Below are 27,146 nucleotides of genomic sequence, written 5' to 3'. Positions count from 1 at the left end.
ACAAGTATGTAACAAATCAAAATCTATTGGACATCACAAAGGCAGTGCTGAGAGGGAATTTTATAGCCCTAAATACTTACAAAGTAAATACTTTCACTAAAAAAGTACAAATAGCTAAAATCAAAGACTTAACTGCATCCTTGGAGGAACTAAAAAAAGAACAGAAAACTAATCCCAAACCAAGTTAAAGGAGAGGAATAATAAAGACCAGAGCAGAAATAACTGAAATTGAGAACAAAAAAATAAATAAAAGGGAGAATCAACAAAGCCAAAAGTTGGTTCTTTGACATCATCAACAAAATAAAAAAATTCATAGCTAGACTGACAAAGGAAAAAAGAGAGAAAATTCAAATAAATTACATCAGAAACGAAAGGTAGCCGGGGTGGGGGGACATTATACTGACACTAATGAAATTAAAAGATCATAAGAGAATACTATAAACAACTGTATGCCAAAAAACTAGAAAATGTGGATGAGATGGGCAAATTCCTAGAAATGCACAACCTACACTGACACACTAAAAGAAACAGAAGATCTCAACAAAGCAATCACAAATAAAAGATTGAAGCAGTCATTAAAAGCCTCCCAAAGATGAAAAGTCCAGACCAGATGGCTTCACAGATGAATTCTACCAATGATATCAAAGATGATCTAATATCAATCTTGCTTTAGCTCTTCCAAAAAATTGAATAGGAACACATGATACCATTCATTCTATGACGCCAACATCACCCTAATACAAAAAAGTTAAAGATACTATGAAAGAAAAACTACATCTCTAAAGAATACAGATTTAAAAATCCTCAATAAAATACTTACAAAACCAAATCCAAAACTACATTAAGAGAATAATTAGGTGGGTTTTATACCAGGTATGCAAAAACATTTTTTAAAAAATAGTGTAAAAAAAACACATTAATAAATTGAAGAAAAAAAATCACATGATCTTCACAATTGATGCAGAGAAAACATTTGAGAAAATATAGCATCCTTAATAAAACACGCCAAAGATAATAGAAGGGAGCTTTCTCAATATGGTAAAGTGCATATATGAAACACTTACAGCTAACATTGTAGTTAGTGGTGAAATACTGAAAGCTTTCTTGCTGAGACCAAGAATAAGACAAATATGCCCACTGTCATGCTGTTATTCAATATGTATTAGAAGTCCTAGCTAGAGCAATTAGACAAGAAAAATAAATAAAAGACACCAAATAGGAAAGAAAGAAGTAAAACCTTCATTATTCGCTGATGATATGATCCTATATTTAGAAAATCCTGAAAAATACACAACAAAGCTACTAGAACTAATAGAGGCATTCAGCTAAGTGGTGGGATAACAGGTTAATATGCAAAAATCAGTAGCATTTCTGGATACTACTGATGAGCAGTATGAGTAGGAAATGAGGAAAGCAATTCCAAGATCTTGTGGTGTTAGTTTTTTAAGCCTCACACCTAAAGCATGAGCAACAAAATGAAAAAAAAAAAAAAGATAAATGATACCTCCTCAAAATTAAACACTTTTGTTCTTTGAAAGGCTTTGGCAAGAAAATTAAAAGGCAGCCTGCACAAGAAGAGTAAATATTTGGAAACCACAGATCTGACAAGGGTTTGATATCCATGTTATGTAAGGAGATCATACAATTCAATAATAAAAAGACAAGCAACCCAATTTAAAAATGGGCAAAAGATTTGTCAGAAGAACTGACATTTACAGACTGGTGTTCATAGCAGCATTATTTACAATTGCTAGAATATGGAACCAGTCCAAGTATACATCACCTTATAAATGAATAAAGAATGTGTGGTATATACACACAATGGGATACTATTCAATATAAGATGGCATGAAATTGGGATGCATAAGATAATATGGATGAACCTAGAAATATTATGTTTAGTGAAATAAGCCAGACACAAAAGCCCAAATATTATACAGTCTAACTAAAATGAACTAAATAAAATGAATAAACACACAGAGGTAAACTCTAGAGAATAGGTTACTAGGAAATAGAAGGTGAGAGATAAGGTTAACTGTAAAAGTGTGGAAAAGAATAGAGTTAAGAGTAACACATTATGAGTAGAACTAATACTGCTGATTTATAAATGTGATCGTGGCTGAAAGGGATAGTATATAACATATGGGCTAAATATTACTATAAGTATTTTGATGATGTTCTATCATAGTGTTTAACAAATATTTCACAACAATTCACAGGGTTGGTGGTGGGGAGGTCAATGGGAGCCTTGTCTGATGACATGTTCATTTGTTTTATAAATTCACAAATTTTACTATATATTTATTGTTCATGTTTATATATGTTTGATTGACTTCACCAAAATTTTATTAAAAAATAATTGGAAATCTGATTCTACATTGTAGATATTACAAGGACCCAGAGTAGCAAAAATAACTGAATAAAAATTACATACCTGGAAGACTTACACTACCTGATTTCATTACATTTTAAAGCTACAGTAACCAAAATATTGTGGTATTGATGTCAAGATATAAAATAGACCAATGGAAAATAATCTAGTTAGAAAGAATAGTATTTATCACAGATTGTGCTGGAACAATTGGATATCCATTAAAAAGTAATTTTGATTTCTATACTTCACTTTAAAAATAATTATTAAGTCAAATAGATGATAGACCTAAATACAAGAAATAATCCTGTAAAAGAACTAGGAAAAAACAGAGTAAAAAAATCTACACGACCTTGTTTTATGTAAAGATTTCTTAGATACAATTCCCAAAACATGACCCATTACAAGAACAATAGGTTGGACTTCTTTAAGCTTAAGAACTTCTGTTCTTGGGCACAGATTTGAATAGACATGTCACAAAAGACAACATATAGATGGCAAATAAGTATATGGAGAGATGCTCCACAGTATTATTCATGCAAGGAATTTCAAATTAAGACTACAATGAGAGATTACAGTACATCTGCTGGAAAGTCTGAAATTTAAAATACTGACCATACCAAGGGACTCTCTTACACTGCGGGTACGAATGGAAGTCAAATGGCATAATCCTTTGGGAAACAGTTCTGTGGTTTCTTAAAAAGTTCAACATATTCCTTCTAATATCTAGCCATTCCTTGACAAGAAATTTACCCAAGAGAGATGAAAGTATATGTCAATACAAAGACTTGAACATGAATGTTTACAGCACCTTTACCATTAATATCCAAAATCTTAAAACAGTACAATTGTACTGGTAAATGGATATGTAAATGTTGGCATAGCCATCAATAGAATACTACTCAGCAGTGAAAAAGAAGTAACTAATTATGATGAGTGAAAGAAGCCAGACAAAATATTGTATGTAGTATATGATTCCATTTCTATACAATTCTACAAAATGCAAACAAATCAGTAGTGACAGAAAGCGATCTGGGAATGGGAGGGGAGTTGCTGGGAGAAGGCAGGACAAACTTCTGCAACTGTTATGGTATACAGGCTTAGCCTAAGTTTTGCATTTCTTAGATGCAAGGATCTAAATATCAGTATAGGCCTGAATAGGTAACTGGGAGTAAGTCTTGAGAATTCTTATTGAGCATTTCTTGCAAGACAACTGCTCCGGAGCAAACTGCTGCTTTTGCTGCCAAGGAAGGCTCACGAAGATTTGGGGCTTCATTTTGTTAGACATGGCTGTACACAAATGTCCCCATCCCATGTCTCAAGATTTCAGTTCTTTCCCATTAGTGCCCATTTACCATCAGTGCCTTTACTGTTACCTTAATTTAAAAGTGTGTGTAAATGGAAACAAGACACACAAGATTAGATGTACAACATCAAGGACTTCATAGGCCATGGTTTCTCCCAGAATCTGCAGCTTCCTGGCATTGGAGTGCCCCAGTGGTTGGAGGTTGGCTTGGACCCTCTGTCTCCACCACATGCTCTTACCCTGTGGCCTTCTATGATTTCCGGCTTCTCTGATTATGTCTGAATTCCTTCTCATTATAAGGCCACCAGACATTCTGATTAAGGTCCACCCTAATTCAGAGGGCCACAGCTAAAAAGGATCTTTGAAGAGCCTATTAACAAATGAATCCACAACTTAACTGAAAATATATCTTCAAAGGGTCCTATTTACAAATTGGCCCACATCCATAGAAATGCAGATTAAGATTCAGAAATTGTCTTTTGTTTGGGTACATGCTTCTATCTACCAGAGTGAGTTTCCTTAGTTTTGACACTTTTGTCTGTTTTTTTGTTGTTATTGCTTTTATTCAGGGGCAAATTTTCAGAAGTCCTTGCCCTGCTATTTTCACTAATATCATTCCAGTAATGTTTCTGTTAAATTCTTGCCTCTCCCCCAAAGCAATGAGAGACAACTTGTCAGTCACTTTTTCCTAAATTGTTTCTTAGCATTCCATGTATTCTAGGGATCTCTCTATAATAAGACATCCAAAAAATATGTCCTGCTTCAGCTAGTCAAATATGAATATTTCTATATATGAGCAAACGTGGTCTATATTTTTATGTTAAATTTTTATGAATAATTTAACATGTTATTTTGTATAGTTTCTGGCATACAGTAGAAGCTCATTGTTTTAATACTTTCATGATGAATTAATTAATCCTCTGTAATCTTCTGAAGCAGGCTAGTAAGATAAGGAATTAATAGAAGGATCTGGAACCTGACAGAGAGTCCACGTGGACGTCAGTAACCCCAAGATGGCTGCTGGAAGACCCCCACCCCCAGGATTCTGCCATCCAGAACAAAGACTTCTTCTGGGAACAAGGAAAAGCCCCACATATTCCCCAAGGACTTTATCATTGGGTCCACACTGCGGGATTGATGGGTGGGGCAATCAATCAAAACAGCTAACAACTGGGACCCCTCCTCTCCTGTTAGCAAAGGGGTGGAATAATTAATAGTTTATAGAGCAAACCGTGAGGACTGAGCATGCTCTTGCCCAGCTCTCTTGCCTCTGGACCCGTTCTTGCCCTCTGTGCACCGCTCTTGCCATTTTTCCTTGCCATGTGTCCGCTCAAGTAAACTCGGGGTTTTATACTCTATAATGGGGAATTGTAGTCTGTAAATCAGCCCTCTTTATCCCTTTTCACCCCCTTCCTCTCTACATGGGACCCCTGCTCTGTTATTTTCTCCCATTTCTCTTCCCTCCCTACCTGAATAAATTACTGGCCTAATTCACTTGGCATCTCTTGAAATTCATTTCTGCAGCATAGCCAAGAAAACTAAATTAAAATCTGGTCACACTTCTTCTTCAGTAATTATAAAATGCACACACTATAAAATGCTATTTTTGTGAGAATAGTAAAGTATATTTCAGGATGGAGGGATTTTAGTTAAAAATGTAGAAATTATAAATACAATAAATTTTTAATTAAATGGATTTGGTACATTTAGTAAAGGATTATTTGTGTAATGACCTCAAAAACAGATTGAAATTGTCAAAACATAATATTACATTCAGCTGAATGTTACTACTTATTTTAAGAGAAGACCCCTTTCAGCCCTTTCCATGCTTTTCAATAAACATTCCTCATTGGAACCTGCATTTCAGAATGTTCACTTTTAAATTGAACTTGATCAAGGTCTTAGCAGAGAGAACAGATGGGTAAGTCTCATATGCAAAGAGGAAATGAAAACGTTATTTCTAAACAAAGGGAACTTAGACTCGCACTAGCATAATTTCAAGTCTAGGCAATTAAATTTAAAGGAACCCATATTGACCTTGGTTTATTATCAAGTCCTGACTTCTTTGATTGACAAAATTTTGATCTTAAAATAACAATTTTATCAAGATATATTCAACATACAATAAACTGCACATATTTGAAGAGCACAATTTGGTATGTTCTCACATCTGTATACACTGTGAAACCAACTCTAAAATCAATATAGTGAACACATCAATGACTCCACAGTTTCCTTATGTCTCTTTCTATTCCCCACCTCTTGTCACATTTCTCAATCCTCAGGCAACTTCTGATTTCCTTTCTGTTATTATATATTAGTTGCTTTTCCTAAAATTGTCCACAAAAAGAAGCATATATGTACTCATTTTTTTCTTTCCTCTGTCACTCAACCTACTTATTTTTAGATTCATCTACATTGTAGCATATATCAAGACTATGCCAACTACTTATTCCTGTCTGAAGATATACCATTGCTTCTATTAAAATATTAATGAAATATTAGATTATTGGAACAAGGCTGGAACAAACTAGAGTTCAGAGTTAGTTTGGTAGAGTAACATTTACCGAATGTAAAATAGAACTTATGAAGTATTTATCATCACAAATCCTGCTTAAATTAAACTCCATATATCTCAATTGATTCAATATAAAACTATGAGCATGCAAGTACTAGAAAGATATAATATGCTTTTTTTTTCTTTTTAATAATCTTTGACCTATGACCCATAAAAGAAAGGATTCTTAATTTAGGCTGTCTAAAAATACAAAGGGTAAATTTCTTTCTCTATACTACTTACAAGAAAACTACCAAGAATCCACTAGGAAGATTATCAAAATTTAAAGAGACAGCCATATAATAGGATATACTAATGGCGTTTAAAGATGTCCAGCACCACACATAATATAAATTCATCATAGAAATATCAAGGACATACATTTTCCAGGTATCTGGTAAAAAAGTGCAAAAGTCAAGGGACTTCCAATAAATATCGTGGTTTGAGCAGATGCTAATATGCACAAACGAAAACTAAAATACAATGAGACAACTGCTTAAACAGAGATCCAAACTCAACCTCAACAAAATGGAAATTCAGGAATTGAATAGAATGCTTAAAAATGTGTAGGAGCTGAAATGAATGGGCTTTCAAAGGAATTTAAACCCTGTTGCCTGAGAATGAAATTTCCACAAAGAGAAGGTGAATGGGCAGCAATCTCTTCCCAGGTGCAATTACTTTTAGCAGATTTTTTGTATCTTCTTGAGAATTTTTACTCCTACACAAGTATATGTATTTCTATCATACCAAGCCCTTTAGTAAAATTTGTAGCATACTCTATTTCCCATTCTTCATCTGGCTATTATCACTCAACAAACTTCTTTATAGTTTTTCATACCTGTACAAATAGAGCCAGGTCAACCTTTTAATGGCTGCACAGTATTACACTGGTGGGTATGTCAAAGTTACTGCCTCTTCAAATTGAGAGCTATTTCATAACTTTTGTTGTTGTAGATTTGTTTCTACTTACACTCTCAGGTCTTAATGTGTCCCTTTAATCTGAAGAATCAGAAAACTCACCCATTCTCTCTTCATATACTATCCCTAGGACATTTGCTTCACTTTTCTGTTGACTTCTTTTGGAACTTCTCATTATAAGCTTCATGTCTGATATTATGCTTTGTATTGCTCATCCCTTTCTGCATGTGCTGCATTCTGATATTTTTGGATATATGACCTCCAGTCATGTATTCTATCTCCAGCTTTATCTAGTCTATTATTCAATTAATTTAAAAAAAAACCTTGCTTTTCATTTTCGAACTTCTCTGATTCTTTTGCAAATCCACATTTTTAAAAAAGCAGTGTCTCATTCTTTGAATCTGTGGTTGGGGAGTGGATGGGTGTGAGAGTGGTGCAGTGATGTGACTGAGTTTGGTCAAGCTGGTCTGTGAGGGGGAGTAGGATGGGGGTGTTAAGTTGGACGATCCATTGAACTGGAGGGAGGGTTGGAGGAAGGAGCAAGTAAACTCTGGGAATACAACATTGGGAATGTTCTTTTGACAAATATGGCAGTGAGGGTTACTGGTGTAGGGCACTGGGTGTGGGGGGATATAAAGGATAGGACACACCAAAGGCAGGCTTCTATGGAGTATGTAAGTGTTCATTTTGTCATAGTGTGTTATCTCAGGGGGTGGAGACCCGCACAATAAACAAGAAAATATTAAACTCCCCTTCTGGGGAGTCCTACTATGTTCTCAATTAGTGGGACAAGCATCCTTCCTACAATTTCTGTTCCCTTATTTTTAAAAAATTAAAACATAATTTTAAAAAATTTGGATTGTTATTTTATGTCTAGATTAAGTTTTCCCTCATCATGTTTTATTTCATTATATGGTTTATAGTTTTGCACTGAAATCTGTTCTTCATTGTGAGTGGTCTTACTGAATGTTTCATGCATTCTGAACTGAGGGGTGCCCTTGGGGAGCTAAGGTGTAGTATTGGTATCTACTCGACAGCAATGGCTTTCTTCATTCCAGGCAAGTTTTTATTTATTCCATTTTGCAAGTTTAGAGTACCTGTATCACCTGGTTGCCACAAATTCAAAACCCAATCACATGTGAAGCAGAATTCAAAACCCAATCACATTTCAATGTAACTTGAATGACTTCTTTTTTCTTGGTACCTATAATATCATGGATATAGGGATCTTGCTTTTTACCATACATCTCTTTATAACATTAATATATTTAATATATACAAGAATTATTTAATCAAAAGCATATGCATAAACACATACATACAAGTATATTTATATCTAATCGAACCTTAGAAAACTCTAACCATAAACCAAGCTGGGTAGAAATTTGAGATGGAATCAACACAATGTGATTTATTCCAATGCAAGTGACCTGTTTGAATCCTAATTCTGGATCACAAATGAGATTATATATGTTTTAATTTTCTTTCCTTTAATTGGCTCAAATTTTAAGTAGAGATTGTGCCTTGGTCTCCTACAGTATTATCATTATAATACGCAGGTAAGCTCCCCTACTGTACATATACATTAATCATAAACATTAAAGTCATCCTATTTCTTGAAATTCTTCATTTATATGATGGAAAGCAGTGTGGTAAAAATCTACTAACTCTCAACTTCCAAGTTTTTAAAATGCCAGGATGAATTATTTATGATATTCAAAACGATGAGATAAAATTCCACCATATTTGATGCTATTAAAATGTGAAGGAAATTTAAAAACAAAAGCATGAATGCTAATGCAAGACTAAATTTATTAAAAATGAATATACTGAACATGGTAATACCAAGTGTTAAAAAAGTAAGCTTTTTATAATTATTCATTCTGAAGGTGTTAAATTTTTCAGATTCTTATTTACCTTAATAGTATTGTCCTAAACCTGGATAAACGCACAAATGACAAAAAAGCAACTAGTCACTAAAATTAATATTTAGGAGTGTTTTTAAGGCATTTGCTATCATAACTAAAGATTGATGGTTGGTTTACCAGGGCTGTGAAGCATTCATGGTAATAAATTATGCTCATTATTAATATTTCAAATGTTGGTGTTAGAAAGGGCAAGGCATTGTGGTGATATACATATTAGAGTCATCCTCAAATCAAACAATCATTCTCTCATTTGTATTTTTGGCAATAATTCCTAAAACCAGTTGATCCTCACATTCATATATCTGAATATAAAACATTCTATGCCTCCATATGGACTTTTCAATCTTACTCTGTGGCTGATGCTTCTTTCTACTTGAATAATTACACATTAGTGAAAATTCCCCTCTCTGAAGCCCCTTGAAATCATGAAAGAGTATTTCTCAAAATTTCATCTTTGTGCTACCAGCATCAGAATCACTTGGGATGTTTGTTACATAGGGACTTTCCCAGGTGTCACTCTATCCCTAATGAATCAAAAGTCTTGGGCTAGAGGCCTGCTATAAGTACTGTAAAAAATGGCCTCAAATAAAACTACAGCTTGCTGCATAACTTAAGTAGATGCACACATTCCACCAGTCTCTGTATCTACCCATAATATCAGCATGGTTTAGCAAAGTGAGGGCCTCAAACCAGGAGGCAGGGAATGCCCACGTATGAAAAGGCACAGGGCACAACTCTGTAGTTGCAATGAGTTCTATGGAGCTCTTTTACTCTTATTCCAGCTACATGTGTATTTATTTTCAGACTAATCTTGGCCCCAAATTTTATGATATAATTAGGTAACATTAATGATAATAATAGTTATCATATACTAAATATTTTTTATTTGTTATCATTCAATCCTCAAAAAAACCCATATGATCTTGCACATGTTAAGCCAATTTTATATATAATAGGATTAAGTTTTAGTTAAGAAAAGTATCATAATTTTTAAAGTGAAAATCATTTTTAAAATTTTACCATTGAGTGACATCAGTGAAAATGACAGAGTAAGTTGCTTCAAGGGTCTGTCCCACCACAAAACAATGGAAAATGGAAGAAGATAAAATCAGAATCAACTTTGCTCAGAATCCTGGAAAATAGTCACATATTTACAGCAACCAAGCAAATGCTGATTGAAGAAAAGGACAACTTAAAACAGAAAACTTGTGTACTATCAACTTGTGCACTGTTTACTACTAAAATTACCTGGGATATAGAGAGGCAATACCTAAAAATGAAGGAGTCAATTCTCCTAGAAGAAATGGCAATGTATATGCTCCTAATAATTGAGTTTCAAAATATGAGAGGCAACAAACAAATAGAACTGCAAGAAAAGGCAGATGATTCCACTATTAAAACCGGAGCTTTCTACCAGAAAGTGACAGATCCAGCAGTCAGAAAATCAGGAAGGATAAATTTGAACAAAACAGCACCATCAATCAACTGGATCTAATTGACACTTAGGGAGTACTTCAACGTTAGCAGAATAAACTCCTGAGGAACATTTCAAGCTCCTGAGGAACATTCAGCAATTTAGAACACATTCTGAACCAAAACAAAAAATGGCAGCAATACATTTGAACCAACTTAAAAGAATAGAAATTATGCAAAATATGCTCTCAGATTACATTGAAATTAAAGTACAAATAAACAACAGAAATACAGGTTTTTAAAAAATTTGGATATTAATCAACACATGGATCAAAGAAGAAATCTCAAGAGAAATTTAGAAAAATATGTTTAAGTAAAAGTAAAAAAAGATACAACTTATCAAAATTTATGGGAGCAGTGAAAGTAGCACTTACAGGGAAATATCAAGCACTGACTACAAATTTTAGAAAAGAAATATCTAAAATCAATTAACTGTGTTTCAACCTAAGTAACTACAGAAAGATGAACAATTTAAACCTGATCAAAGTAGAATAAAAATTATCAAAATTAGATTAAATCTCAATGAAATTGAAAACAGAAATTGAATAGAGAAAATAAAGGAAAGTAAACAAAACAACAAAATAGAAGAGCATTTGGCAAAATCCAACACCCGGTCAGCATAAAAACTCTTAGCAAACTAGGGAAAGAAAGGAAATAACTCAACTTGATTGAGAACATCTACAGAAGCCTACAAGTGTCATAATTAATGGCGAGAAAAGGGTGTTTTGGAACTGGTGTAGCCCAGTGGTTGAGTGCTGCCTTCCCAAATATGAGATTCTGGATTCAATCCCCAGACCTCTACCTCAAAAGAAAAATCAATAAGCAGCAATAAGAGCGTGCATGTTGGGAGTGGACGTAGCTCAGTGGTTCAATGCCTGCCTCCCATGCAAAAGGTCTAGGGTTTAATCTCCAGTATCTCACACACAAGCAAAGAGGGTGCATTGTCCCCAAGATTGGGGTCTGTCCCAAGGATGTCTGTCCCATCCCTTTTTTTCAATATCATACTGAATTTATAACTAGTGAAATAATACAAGAAATGAAACGAAAATATACAGACTGGAGAGAAAGAAATAAAACTCTCTTTATCCTTAGATGACATGTAGAAAATTCCCCCTCCCCCAAAAAATTCATTATCAAAAAACAAACTAATAAAAACCTCCTGTAACCAAGAAGTTCTTAAAGCAAATTTGTGGCATATAAGATTAAATACAAAAGTCAGTTGCTGGGAGCATTCCTTCAACAATATGGTGGAATATGTGATAGAATAAGAAGTGGTGCTCTATGTCTCAGCTCAGAAAAGAAAAAAAAAAGGAGGCAGAGTTTAAGTAAAAATTCTGGAAAATGATAAAGACTACAGGACGATTCAATAAATACTTAATCAGGGAGAAAAGCACACACCTAAAATTGGTAGAAGAGTGACGGGACACATTTACAGATGCAGGCTCCTCTGCTGCAGTCTGATCCACGTGGCAGATTGCGTGACTCATGGTGGTGGCTCTGTGCTATGGTCACATTTAAGTGGGGTCCCTGGGATCTGATTGACTGCTGTGGTGGCTGGGTGACCCATGTGCAATCATGTGTGGGTGCCTGAGCCCCTTCCACCATGGCAGCAGTTTGGAAACCTGCAAGTCTTTTCAGTGTGGATCCGGGGACCTGATTATAGGCACACCTAAGCAAAATTATGGGGTGTCTATGTCCATAGGCCTCAACTATCTCGTGGCAGACAGACTCAGGGTGTGGATCTGGGTCCCCATGCCATAAATTACTGGGGACAAAAAAAGCTGTGTGGAAAGGGTTGAGCTGGCTGTGGAACTACAAAGCAGACCCAATGCTTAAACCTGTAGTGAAAATGCCAACCAGAATATGAAACTGAGCTGATTGCCATGGCCCAAGAGGAAAACCTGAAATAAAAAGAAAAGGAAAAGCCCTGGATACTGGGAGAGGAAGCTGGGGGAGAAACTCATCTGGATATAAAGGCACAAATACCAGGGAATTCTTGAAAGTTACTACACACACCCAGGACAAGAGGCAGACTCACCAGTTAACCATGGACTGTTCTATTAGATCAATATAAATTGGAAATGCATTGAAGATGAACGTCAACACAGCCAATCTGGGCTAAAACCATAGGTAAGAGAGAGAATCTGACTTCCAGAGCCAGCATATCAAAATAATCGAATGCCCAGACTTCAATAGAAGATCACAAGACATATGAAGGAACAGGAGGAGATCGCCCACTCAGAGAAACAAAATAAAATGAAAGGAAGCAGAGACAATAAATGGGTCAAAGAAGAAATCACAAGGGAAATTTGAAACTCTTAATACTAATGAAAATGAGAGCAAAAATAACAAAACATGGAATTTAGTGAAGTATTCAGAGGGAAATTTATAGCTATAAATGCCATTTATAAAGAAGAATGTTTTCAAATCAAGAAGCTAAGTTCGCATTTGGAGGAACTAGTCAGAGAATAGCAAACTAAACCTAAAGAAAGTGAAAGAAAAGAAATAATAAAGATTAAAATGGAGATAAATGAAATAGAGAATAATAAAATTGACAAACCTTAATCTAGACTGACAAAGAATATAAAAAGAGAAAACACAAATAGCTAAAACTCAAAATCAAATGGGGAACATTACCACTTATCTTGCAGAAATTAAAATGATTATAAGAATGTTGTAAACAATTATTTGTATGTCAACAAATCAGATAATCTATAGGAATGGACAAATTTCTAGAAATGTCTATAAAACCTCCGAACAAGGAAAAGCACAGAATCAGATATCATCACTGTTATATTCTACCAAACATTTAGAGAAAATTAACACTATTCTTTTCCAAATCTTCCAGATAATAGAAGGAATATTTCCTAATTCATTCTATCAAATCTGTATTTTCCTCATAAAAAAAGATCAGACAATATGCCATGAGAAAATATAGCTACATACCGTTAGGATAGAAAAGTAATCAGGAAAATTAATTCAGCAGCATAATAAAAGGATTATACATCATAACCAAATGGAATTCATCCCAGGAAACGCAAGGGTGGTTCATCATAAGAAAGTGAAATGATGTAATACACCATATTAATATAATGAAGGGGAAAATACGATCATCTCAATTACTGAAGAAAAAGCATTTTACAAAATTCAGCATGCTTTATGTTTAAAGACACATGAAGTGAACTGAAATTAGGAATTAAAGAGAACTTACTCATTGCTATTATGAAAATTCTTAGATCAAGAAGAGGATTTTGCCACTTCTAGTCAACATTGTACTGGAAATTCTAGCCAGAGCAAATAAGCAATGAGTCCTAATTAAGCAAGAGGCCCCAAAATAACCAAAATAATCTTTACAGAGGATAAAATTGGAAGACACACTTTCCCATTTAAAACAATGCTGGAGCTATCTATAGCTATGAAACAGTATGGTACACTGGCATGAAACTGTGAGTCCAGAAATAAAGTTATACATTCTGGACAGCAGATTTTCTACAAGGAATGAAACAAAATGACAATTTTATGGGAAAAGAATAGTCTCTTTAACAAATGGTGTTCAGAAATTTGGACATCAACATGCAAAAGAATTTTCTTGAGCCCCTGCCTCACATATATACAAAAATTTCCTTCTGGATTAACACCTTAATGTATGAACCAACATTATAAAACTCTTAGGACAACACAGAGAGATAAATATTCATGATCTTTTTGTAACAAAGCAAAGGAGTCTTAGATATGGCAGCAAAAGCACCAGCCACAGAGAAAAATGGATAAATTGTACGCCATCAAAATTAAAGACTTTTTTACAACAAGGGTCATTATCATGAAAGTTAAGAAACAATGTACAGAATAGTAGAATACATTTGAAAATCTTATATATGAGAAGAGTCTAGAATCCAGAATATATGAATGTAAATACATAAATTTCACCTCAGTAGAAAAATGTCACTGAAATTAATCTTGTGATTTATGTACCATTTATAAATAACCAGCTTAGATATTTAGATTTTGATCAGTGCTTGCAAGTTGAGTTTGATGTGAAGGTAAGAAGAGTTTATGCCTTGGGTCACAGAGTTCCAGTATCTCGTAAACCTGACTAAATGGTGAAATGAATGAGTCATACAACTGAGGCCTCAATAAATTTTTTCACATTTAATATAATGTGCTTTTGTTATGTTTATGAAAGTAATACTAAATTTAAGTCCAGCATAATAAAATTGTAGGTGGAATTAGTTATTATTTTCAATGTTTATAATAAATTGTTAGTCAATATGAATGGAGTAAATTCTTAGATTAATTAGATGTTATTTTCATTCTATCCATTAACTTTTAACTTATTTGAAGTAACATAATCAAATAGTGAAAATTCTCTTTAATTTTTAGATCAATTCAATATAGATGTAGCTCTTAAAGTTCTTTAGCACCATAATCAAAAAATATATAATTCTTTTAATCAAATACAGTTTAGTGCATGGGAAAAGTTTTTAAAAATACTACTTTTGTAACAGACCCTGGCCCCTTTTTTCATACCCTCCTTTGCAGAAACAGCTCCCTCATAACTACGTTTATTCTACCTCTCTTGTCTACGAAATCCCCATTAACACAACCTAGGTACAGTCTTACTCAGTTTAAACTACAAAGATATGTGCAATTACAGGAAAGTTAACCTAAAGGAAACTTTAATTATATTAGTAAAAATTACACAATAAAAACTGCCTTGTACTAACCCTCTAGAAGAGCCCCTCCCTTATTAACTTAATACTTTCACTTCCACCTTGTAAGAATAGTGCGGGAGATATCGAACCCAGTTGGGTAACTGGGTTATCCTGCTGTCTTCTTTCCCTGCAGAATTGAGACTAGGGACGCATGTGCAGAATTTAAAATAAAACTGTGTGGTGCAAAGTGTAAAATATAAACTATAGGTCATGGTTAGTAGCAATGCTTCAGTATGTGTCCATCAATTGTAACAAATGTACCACATTAATGAAAGATGTTATTAATAGGGGAAAGTGTGAGAAGGGGAGAGAGTGGGGGAAATGGGAATCCCCTGTATTTTTTTAAATTCTTTTTTCATTAAAAAGGTACTTTAGATTACATAATGCTACTTAAAAAGTATAGGGGGATTCCCATATGCCTCACTGTCTCCCCCTCCCACACTTCCTCACATTAACCACATCCTTCATTAGTCTGGTACGTTTGTGCAATTAATGAACACATATTGGAGCATTGCCACTAAATGTGGATTACAGTTTACTTTATAGTTTGCACTCTGTCCCTCACAATTTTGTAAGTTAGGGCAAGATATATAATGTCTTATATCCATCATTGCAACGTCATTCAGGACAATTCCAATGTCCCGAAAATGCCCACATATTACACCTATTTTTCCCTCTCCCTCCCCTCAGAACCTGCAGTGGCCACTGCCTCCACATCAGTGATAAAAGTTCTTCCACTGCTAGAATAGCAGTGAGTCTGTAGTAGAATATCTATAATCCACTCCAGGCCATCGTTCATTTCCCAGTCCTGAGCATTCTGAGATGGTGACACCCATTCCATGTTTTTGATGTAGCCATTATGTAATCTAAAGATTCTTTTAAAAAATAAATAACCCTAAGCACAAAACACCCTGAAAGCTTAATCAAAGTGGGCAGGAACACCAAGAAAGAAAATATGGGAAAGAGAGACAGAAAGAGGTCTGAGGTCCAACTGTAAGCCCACTCCTCATAATAGTCAATAATTAATTTGAATACTTATTAACCAATCCCAGTGCGCCCAAATATCCCCATCCCCACATCCTTTTCTTTAAATTCAATAAATATTCCCCACCTTTCTAGCTCCAGGAGACTGAGCTGAGCAAATTGACCACTCAGGTCTCCGCTGCGGCTAGCTTTTTCTGAATAGACATTTTCTTCTCTCAAAATCCTTGTGCCTACTGAGTAAATATAAGCACATCAGGCAGAACTGACTTTGAATCTATAACACTTTTAACATTATTAAAGAAGCATCTATCGCTTCTGAAAGAAGTCTCTAAAATTACTCTTTTCCAAAAAATGGCAAAAAAAATTTATATCATAATACAATTATATTATTATAGGAAAAATTATCTCCGTAAAAGTAGAATGTGCCACCAAGATTATATTCTATAATAGATAAAATTAAAGAAATATATGGTTCAGTGTTCCAAGTATCTTTTGATCTTACCTGCTGGTTTACAGGAAAGTTTCTGTTGATTTTTTTGATCTGCAATGATAAATAAATATATAATCAATACAAGTGAAGAAAGCAAGTTTAAGGTATCACAAAGTCCCAAAAGCTTTATGAGAATCTCTTTCAGGGATATGTATTTTCTGTCTTGGAATACTGAAATCATTGCTTATAAAATTCCAAAGATGGAAAGTTAACTTTGGCTATCAAAGTTATCCAAAATTTTATAAAGAAACAGTTTGAAAGGATTTACATGTAATGATTTTCTGGTATATGACAAATCTAAAGCTTGTATTTCCCTGCATTGTGAATAGATTGTCTACTAAGAATGTAGAGAGTGACTTTCTGTATTTACCTTTTCTTTTCATATTGAAATTATATTATGCCTGATTTATTTTAAGGCCCAAGAGGACAGAAGAAATATAAAATTCAAACATTTAAGGATAACATATGTTTGTTGGAGTATTTTAATTCAGGATCCAACATAAAATATAACATTTACTTTCAGCCAATTTCATGAACTACATTTTGTAGAATTTCAAATAAATCTTTTAGAAAGCATTTTCTTTGTAGGAAGTCAGGCAGACAAACTCTAAAATCTAAATGAAAACAAATATCACATTTAGATAAATGAAACTTATAATACAGAAAGTCTGTTCAATAATAGCTTTGCTAATTAAAGCAATTTTTATTTTTCATTGCTTTTTCTAGGGAAAATTAAACAATGCTAACTGGTATGGTAGGATTTTACATCAAAGTAAACGAAGACTATTTTCATCCATAAACTATTTTATTGAATTATTTTGTATTTCCTCTTTTAAAACCTTTTCTTTTACTGGTAAATATGAAATAAAGAACAATTTAATGGAGATGATGTACAGATTGGAGGATTCTCATTGTTTTCAAGCATAAGAATTGTGTTTCATAAATGTCTTTCTTAAAAGATCTACTAGAAAGATATTTCTCATTTGTAAATAAAAAATAAAAGGTAATTAGAGAACAATTCTGAGATTTGAAAAATGTTATACAAAAATTCATATTTATTTTATATTTTTATAATCATTTCAAAATAGATGTTGCCCTGGTGTGGATTCAGCTAAGGAAAACTAAACTACTAGTGCTGTCAGTTAAAATTGGGATAATGGTAAACTATGAAAATGCAAAGAAGTAAGAGCAGATCTCTAAGCATCTTTTATTAATCATGAAAAATATTTCTACTGAATACTTCTTGGAACTATGTTTTTTTGTTAACTATAATTCTTATGGATTGTTATAATTAAGAATGTAAAATAAAGGAATATTTTATTTCTTTAAGATAGAACTGCTTATCTTTGAGACTTAATTTTTTAATCTGAAGAGTCTGAATAATATTTTCTGGAAACCTGAAAATAAGCATTGCATTATAGAAAGCGGTGGTTGAATAAAATGAATGAAATATCCATCAGAAAACATTGTTTGGTTAATTCACTCTCAGTAGTATTTGGAATGGAGCTCTTTTTTTTTTTTTTCTCAGCAGCGGTCCACTTTCTCTTCCCAAAAGAGCACTTACTAGCCCACCAGCTTTCTTTACCTGTGTAAAATTGTTACATTTTATTTGTTTTTGTTGTTTTTGTTTCCACTGTAGTTCTCCTCAGTACATGCTTTACCCCTTTGTTTTGCAGATAAATTTATGAACGTATAAATTCTTCCATCAATCATTTAAATGTGTTTATGACAGACAAGGAGAAAAAAAATGTGTAGTATACTTTCTACTGTTCCTCAAAATAGATCAAAAGTGAACTGGCAAAAGAGAAGGACAGCAATTAGAATGTAAGTGGAACAGAAGAACAAATACTGTATGATTGCATTATTTTTCACTAAATATACTTGTAAATTTGTGGAGTTTATAATCAGAATATAGGTCACCAGAAAATAGGAGGGTAGAGAATGGAGAGCTGAGATTTAATCTGTTGAGAATTGGTAAAAAATGGTTGTAAATCTTTGGAAATGGCTACAAAAGGTGAAAGCACCTCATAGTGTTTGTAACTAGCAGTGTTACTATATGGGCATGACAGTGGTTGAAAGGGAAAGTCTAAGGTTATGTAAATTACTAGAAGGAAAACCAAAAAGTATAACTTGGGCCTGTATAAGATGGTAAAACCACATGCAAAACATGCATATAGCTAATATTATATATAAAAGAATATTTTTTTAAAATATAAATACAAATAAACTAGAGAGATAGAAACAGAATAACAGCTATGTATGGCAGGGGAGGCACAGAAAGATTGAGAGGTGATGAGTTTTTGTTTGGTTATTATTTATTATTATTATTATTATTGGAATAATGAAAATAATGAAGTGATGAATTCACAACTATGTGATTATATCAAAACCCTTGGTGGTACATTTTTTAGATTTATACTTTATTAATATGTATCAATAAAATTGATTTGTTAAAAAAGAAAAAAAGAACATAAGTGAAAATAAAGTATTTGATGACTAAGGAGTTAGAATGACAGAGGAGTTAATGAGATATACAAACTAGGACAGAATCTAAAAACATAGGATGTAAAAAAATGGTTTGAAAATCTACATATGACAAATATATAAAAAATGATAAAAATAGTTAAAATATTAAGCCAATTATTCAACAAGTAATAGTCAGAAAATTGAAAACACCAATAGTGTTTTTTTCTTTCCAATGATGCCACTGTAATCTTTCAAGTTCACATATTACTTTTCTTTATATTTTCTTTATTCCATATTTTTATAATTTTCTTTATTCCATATAATTTTCTTTATTCCATATTTTTGAACAATTTATCTTTTCCCAGGAAGATGTGTAAAAATGAAATAGAATGAATTAATACTTAAGAACTGCAGACCCTTATTACTATGAGACATTGCAATTTGTACCATAATGTTACAGTACCTGCAGTTCTCTTATATCGCCTTCATGTTGGTGGCAAGCTAACTGTAATTCAATTTTTCTTATAAAATTTAGATACAAAATGAATAATTATTGAGATTGTGAATCCATACACACACGTAAAAACACTTAATGATACTTTCAACTTTTCCTATAGCAATTGGAGTAAAGCAGTATAAAATAATACATTTTCCAGTTACTGCAGCAATATTTTAAAATAAGACAATAAGTCAATATAAAGAAAATTTTCAAAATCTCAGATATCAAAATGTCAAAGAACTAATTCTAAGTACTCTAACATAAGACTCCATACACCTATACCTACAAATTACAAAAATTAACTAGAAAACACACTCTTGTAAGACTTATAGGCAGATGCACTGAATTATGTTAAAAATTTGGTATGTTCAAAATATTATTCTACTGTGTAGTCATTACAAATTCTCGTGGGGCTATTTTTTGATAGAGAAGAAAGGAATGCTTAAAAAAATGTTCCCATTCAAAGGCATTTTGAAATGCCTTTACTTGAAAATATTTTGTATGTGCATGCACAGATGGGTAAATTATATGTAGTCATAGCCATACACTTATACATTTATTTATATATTTGTATCCACAGATCAAACTATTTTTGCACATTAAATATACACACAAAAATAGGCATATAGGTGTGTGTATGCAATAAAGAATTTGAAGATTATAGAGAATGTTCATACTATTTTTGTTTTGGAAAATATAGCATAATTTTTGAAATTCTGCTTCTATTTTCTCATTATTTTTTAAAAAATCTAATGGCAGATCATTTGTGATATTTTAAAGGCTTATAATAACTCTGACCACAGAATGTTAGTTTTTTATTTGTAAAATGAACTGAAAGACCAGAGAATGTTATTCTTCTTTTCCTAAAACCCTTTTAATCATCTTCTCCCAAGGGTTAGCCAAGGTGCTAAGTGTTGAAACATAGAAATGAAAGACATTTCTTGAAGAGGGTAAAGCATGATGATGCTAGCTCATGGAATTCAAATCTCCAGGGCTACAGTGGGAAATGAATACAAGCTGTCAGGTGTTTAAGCTGGGAAACTTGAGTTTGAATTTCAACTGTGGTCATTTCTAAATATCCTCAGGCAGGTTATTAATCACACTGGACTAAAATCCCTCATTTGTAAAACGTTGTTGCAAAAAGTTAAAGGAGAAAACAAATGTCATGAAATTAGAGTTTAATAGCTAGCAAGTATTATTCATTATCAAGGAAGTTCGGATTTCCTCTTGAAGATAATGAAGACGTTTTAAAGAATTCTGATAAAGATGTCTTCCTTCTGCTCCCCTCTGCAAACATCTTCCTATTTGCTTGCCAATGCTAGAGCAGAATGTGCCCATTCAAGGGCCCTGAGGGTGACCAGTCGGTGTGAGTCAGGCTGGGTGGAGCAAACAGCATGTGGGAGATTGTTGAGCCTGCCCAAAAGCACCTACTGCTGTGTTTGGACTGATGACTGCTCAGTGGTTCTCAGGTGGGACAGTGATGGAATAAGTTTGTATCTGGCAATTAGAAATACATTTTACATTTACAACTGTATTCCAGGAAGAATTTTAAATGAACTCTCCATACAGGAAATCCTGGAAGTAGTTAATTTTACAAATTGCTCATTTTGTAAATATAAGAAATTGTGTTAGTCAGGGTTCTTTAGAGAAACAGAATCAACAAGGATATCTGTCAATAGTGTACGATTTTATAAGAATGTCTTGCGCAGCCGTGGGGATGAACAAGTACGGGTTTTGCAGGTAGGCAATGCAAGTCCAATGAAGGTTCTTGATGAGTGAGCTGGAAAATTCTCACTCAATGCTGGAATCACTTCCCTTTTAAGGCATTCAACTGATTGGGCTAAGTGTCACTCACTGCTGATGGCAATCTCCCTCACTGATGTAATTGTAACCAGCTATCTACAATTTGCTACTGCAGGAAAAGCAATGGTAACTAAAATCCATAAATGCCCTTGTATTACAGTTAGCCCAGAGCTTGCCTGACCAAACAACTGGGCACAATTACCTGGCCGAGTTGACACAATAGCCTAACCATCACAGAAATGATGTCAATGAAATGACTTAACCTTGGTACAATATATACTGGAAACATTTATTAATTACGATTTAAGTTTACTTTTAAAAATTAATAATACATTTTCAATAATTAAAAGCACATCCATAGAGCACATGTGTTAAAATTGTGTATTTCTGGCAACAATACTAATTTTGAATAAGGTAATTCTAAATTCTCTGCATCATTTTAAGTTTTTTCTTAAAGAAAAATAATACTTTTCCCAAAAGACATTTTTATATTAAATTTAGAGACCAAAGTTAATAGTATATTGTCAGAAACAATAATTTGTTACAAAAAGTTAAAAAATATCAATGCTATATTGAGCAAAATAAAGTCAGTGTCAGAAAGTAAAGGCTTATAATGATGAAAGGACAGAATTTTAGCCCACATCACAATAACAGTTACTTCTGGTGCATTATTTCTAAGCTATTAATTATCAGGCTGTAAAGGAAGCTGAGTAAGATTTAGAAAAGTATTGCCTAACACATGGTTCTACAAGGACAGCCATTGCTAAAAACTAGTACCAAGTACAATGCATTCAGAAGAAAGATATCCATGTTAAGGCTTTCAGTCTAAAGGAGAAATGAAAGCCCATAAATTATATATTCATCTTTGCCTGATTGCTTGGAAGATGGAATCTCGCTGAACTTTAGAACAGACACTGTCTTGTTTCTAATTACCCTGTTATACACAGTAGACAACTAAAACTCTGTAATTCCAGGTCAACATCCCAGAACCTTTGCTTTCTCTTGGGGCAATCATGTCCCTCACAAAAGGCGTGTCTGGGTCCCAAACTCTGGTCCTGTGGACGTGAACCCATTTATAAATAGGATCTTTGTAGATGTTATTAATGAAGCTGTGCCCAAAATGAATGAGGGTGGGCCTTGATTAAAATTAAGCTAAACTCTTCAGGAGCAAAGGAAATTGGGCACTTAGAACCATGGGGAGCAGCCAGCTGGGAGTCAACAGAACCCAGAAGAGAAAGGAGAAGTCACCTCCGTGTGCATTACCATGAAATGGAAAAGCCAAGATATCCTAAAGACTGCCAGCCAGCCAGGAGATATTGACCCGAGGAGGAAGCCAGCCCTTTAGCCTCTGAAATCTTGAGACAATTAATTCCTGTTGTTAAGCCAACCAATTGTATGGTATTTGTTTAGCAGCCAGGAAACTAAACCACCTTCTACTGTAGTGAAACCCCTATTTCCCAAACATTGTTTCCAATCTTTCATTCCTGCAAATATTTCCTACACCAACATGCTGGGTTCTCTGGAAAGATATAACATCAACAGCAGGCAATGTTCTGGGAAGCATGACAGAAGGAAATGACTCTGATTTGCGTGGGATAGTGAGCTTTCTCTGTGCTAATGTCTGGAATGTCAGTGCTCACGCAGCATCAAGTTAGTCATTGACCTCACGTGGTTCCAGATCACCATAAATGAGGCTCTTCTTCCCAGGTGTGCATGCTAGCACTGTCCTTCTATGACCAGTTTAAGCCTTGGCAATTCTGTTCCTTGCCAGCCTACATTTGAACTATAACCTAGAGGGGTCCTCTGTTCTGTCCCTCGGTCAGCATATTGTCTGTGATGGTGATTGTTATCTGTGTCATGAGCCAGAGTTTACTCTCTCCTGAAGTAATGTTGTATTATAGAGTCATGCCTTTACCCTTGGAGACTGTAGAGGATTGAATCACATCCTCCACCAAAGACATGTTTGAGTCTCAATCCACATTCCTGTGTGTATGAAACCATTTGTAAATAGGCTCTTTGAAGATGTTACGGATACTTACGGTGTGGAATCATTTGTGAATAGAAACTTCAAAGATCCTACTTAGGTGAGTAAGGATGGACCTTAATTCATATGACTGAAATCCTTACCAGGAGAGGAATTCTAGATAGAGCCGTGGATGACTGAGCAGGAAAAGTAGAATCCAGAAGGACAAACAAATGGTAGAGGCAGAAATGCAAGCCAAGGAACCCCAAGGTGCAAGCCAGCACCAGAATGCTGCAGACTCTGGGACAAACCATGGCCCACGGGACCCCTGATGTTCGACTTATGGCTTCAAAAACCGTGAGACAATGGAGTCCCATTGTTCAAGCCTGCTTTTGGTGAGTTATCTGTCATAGCAACCCTGGCAAACCAAGATAGGGCCTAACATGTAGAATGGTTTCTGTTCATTGTTTATCCCAATAAAAATTATTCTGAATTTGAATGTTTTATGTGAGCTCTTAAAGATCTGTCCTCTAGTTATTTAGCATAGCCCTTTTCTTTTGTTTCTCAATGCCTCCCCTTATACATTCACATATATCAATACTTAAAGGTTGAAGAACATCTCATATATTTTACATGGTAATCAGATGATTTACTCAAATATAAGTCTGTTGCCTATACAGGAATATTTCATATTATTCCTATATATTATATATCAGTTATTGAATAATGTATTACCAAAACATACAGGATATTTTAACATAGTTCTGGTTTAAGTTAGGAATATGAAATACAGTCAGCACCTACTTGGAAGTATAAAAGGGTATAATTTACATTGTGTAATTCAAGAGCCCCACTTAGCTCGTAATAAAAAAAAGCAGCATCCATGACTCCATAATAATGTACTGATTGAATCAATAGATAAACTGAGGAGAATGAACAAATCCCCAAGGCAAAAGTATTTCAAATAATTTATATTGATATACATCTTCAAGGAGGAGTATAAAACTAATTTTTCTTTGCTACCTTAAAAGGAGACATTTATTTCAAAGACAATAAAGTTTTAGAACTTTGTTGACCCTTTTAAAAACCAGATGAAACCTATATGTCTTGAAGGCAGAAAAATAAATGCCCAGCATTTTGGCTGCAGTTCCAGGGGATTTATGGACACTTTGAAACTCATACACCTTCTATAAGAAAAGAAAAATTAATCTCATGGTGGGTGAAACACATTTTATTTGGCCTCGTTCCATCACAGGGTAACACAGCAAAAGAGAGGTGAGTGTGACAACTCTAGCTACGCGGCACGAGGCCTTCGCAGCTCCAAGAATTTCCAACACAAGAGTCATTTATATTTTGAGATGTTGGTTTCTCTGTAGTTTCCAAAATATAACAATTGGTTTAACAACTTATGTGTATTTTGAAAGAAGGTATTTAGAATCTGGGTAGTATGACAGTGGCAATTTGATATTATATGAATTCCTCCCCTCAAAAGAGAAAGATTATGTTTATAACTCTGGGTATGAAATTCACAGGTTTTAAGTTTACTTGATTAGGTCTGTTTAGGGCTTTTAATCTGACTGCCTCAGTAAGGCATGTCTAAGTTTGTGTACCTGCCCACTTGATGGGCTGATATAAACTCTCTCAAGAAAACACAGGAAGCTAGAGCCCTCCATAGACAAGGAAGAGGAGAGAACTTGGTCCTTTCAGTCTTCCCATGTGACAGAATTGAGTAAGCTGAATCAGTTGAAGTCCCGGGAAGAGAGATGAGCCATTTTCCTGATAGTTTGCAGCTAAAGAGAAAAGAGCAGCTGAACAGTTGAGAAAGCTGAGAGACCAGAGATTACCTGCCATCTTCCTTCAACACGTGGCAGTCGACTTTGATGAAAAAGCAGCCTTGAATTGGACTCTGTAGGGCCTGTAACTGTAAACTTTTAACCCAAATAAATACCCTATATAAAAGTCAAAGATTTCTGGTATTTTGCATCATCCCCCATTTGGCTGAAAATACCTTCATAAAAGAAACAGTAATTATGTAGAGTCAACTTATTATTTTTTAAGAATATAATATATTTTATATATAATTAAGCATGGCATCCACATATTTAAATTCACATATCAACTTATTTTTGCTAGTCTCTTGCAATGGTGAATAGACAATGCCTGACTCAGTGAGTTATTCTTAGATTTATCTTATATTCCCAGGAAAATGTAGGCCCTTTGAAAATGGAAATTCTGTTTTCTTCCATCTTTAGTCTTCCCAAAAATGTAATTTTAGGTCTATAAATGGCATAAAATATATGAAAGATGTTTTTAAAAAGATATTAACACTTCTTTGTGTAATATTTAATTTAAGTTGCATTTATTAAAAATTCTTATTAAAATCTAACACTAATCCATCATACGTGCACAAATGGGAACCCACAAATTTGTTCAAGAAAAACATATAATGCTTTAATTTCTATTTTTTCTAGAGTCACATTGAAGTATTTCACTCCAAATGGGAAATTTCTGCATCTCAGATCATTTAAATAGGCAGATACTTTTAGATTTATAGCACACACACATAGATTTATAGAATATTAGAATAGAATATAATCTACCAAAACAAAAAAAAATTCCCTTGTTAATTTGTATTCAAAAACAGTATTTAAGGAATGCCATTAGTGTGAAAGTTAAATAACTTTAAATTGAGATGAAAAGTAGTTACATGAACAAACATAGTTTCAGAAAATAATCAAAAGGATACAAATGATCACTTTTAAGTCTCACTGTGTGAAAAAGGAAGAGTAAGTTGGCATCCGTTCATAAACTCCTTGGTTTTCAGGTAGTAGTAGATCTAAACTTTGCCCTTTAAATTGGTCTTTCTTTGATTTTTTTCCCTAATGATTACTTAACATCTTCTTATACTGTAATGTTTATTATTTTAAATCTCTTTGCTCCCACTAGAAAGGAAGTTCATGAGGACAAAGATTTGAATCAGCTTTAAATATTTCATCACTAGGAACTAGAAGAATTTGTAGGTCTTAGTAGGTACTCAATCAATATTTGTTGAGAGAATTAAAAGACAAACAAAAACAGAATGATACAGTTAAGAACAGAGCCAAATTATTTTATTAGTGTTTTAAATTAACATTGAAATCCAGTCACTCAAAAAGAAAAAATGATTTTATTTTAATTCTGAATTCTTGAGCTTGCATGTCTATAGTAATTTTCAGACTTCAAATGAATCCCCAGAGTTTATACATAAAAGAGTTGGACAGAATGGCTGATGATTTAAGATCAGGATTTCATTGCACAGGAGGAATAAATTGTGGGCTGAAAGAAAAATGTGGGGAGGGAGAGAGAGAGGAAAAGAGGAAAAGAGAGAGAGAGAGGGCGAGAAGGCGGGAAGAAGGAAAATGGATGCAGTAAGGGAGAGGGAAAGAGAAAGATGAATTGGGCTGTTGCAACTCCCCAGTTTAGACCAAATCTTGAAGAACTGGAAAATGCAAATCCAGTTCAAGGGGCTTTAAACTCTCTTCACCAGGTACAAGTACATACGAAAGCTTCTTGTCAATCATGGCTTAAAAAATGACAGAATAGCAGCAGTTTGTGGAAGTGGAAGCACCCCAAACTTCTTATGTCTACAAGATTGGCAAAATAAAATAAGGAAAGTAAAATAAAATAAAATAAAACC

General features: G+C 33.9%; 1 protein-coding gene across 4 annotated transcripts in view; it reads right to left on the bottom strand.

The window, feature by feature from the left end:
* Positions 1-27,146, bottom strand: part of SNTG1 (syntrophin gamma 1) — a 956,656-nt gene that overhangs the window by 151,485 nt on the left and 778,025 nt on the right. For all 4 annotated transcript variants that reach the window (XM_058275521.2, XM_023589409.3, XM_058275519.2 and 1 more), the window contains one exon: positions 16,752-16,790. In XM_058275521.2, coding sequence (XP_058131504.1) covers positions 16,752-16,790 — 39 coding nt within the window. The remainder of the gene's footprint in view (positions 1-16,751; positions 16,791-27,146) is intronic.

This window comes from Dasypus novemcinctus, chromosome 14 (genome assembly GCF_030445035.2).
Source record: "Dasypus novemcinctus isolate mDasNov1 chromosome 14, mDasNov1.1.hap2, whole genome shotgun sequence".
In the NCBI taxonomy this organism is placed as follows: Eukaryota; Metazoa; Chordata; class Mammalia; order Cingulata; family Dasypodidae; genus Dasypus; species Dasypus novemcinctus.
Note: the sequence above shows the minus strand (reverse complement) of the source record. Positions and strands in the feature narration are given on the sequence as shown.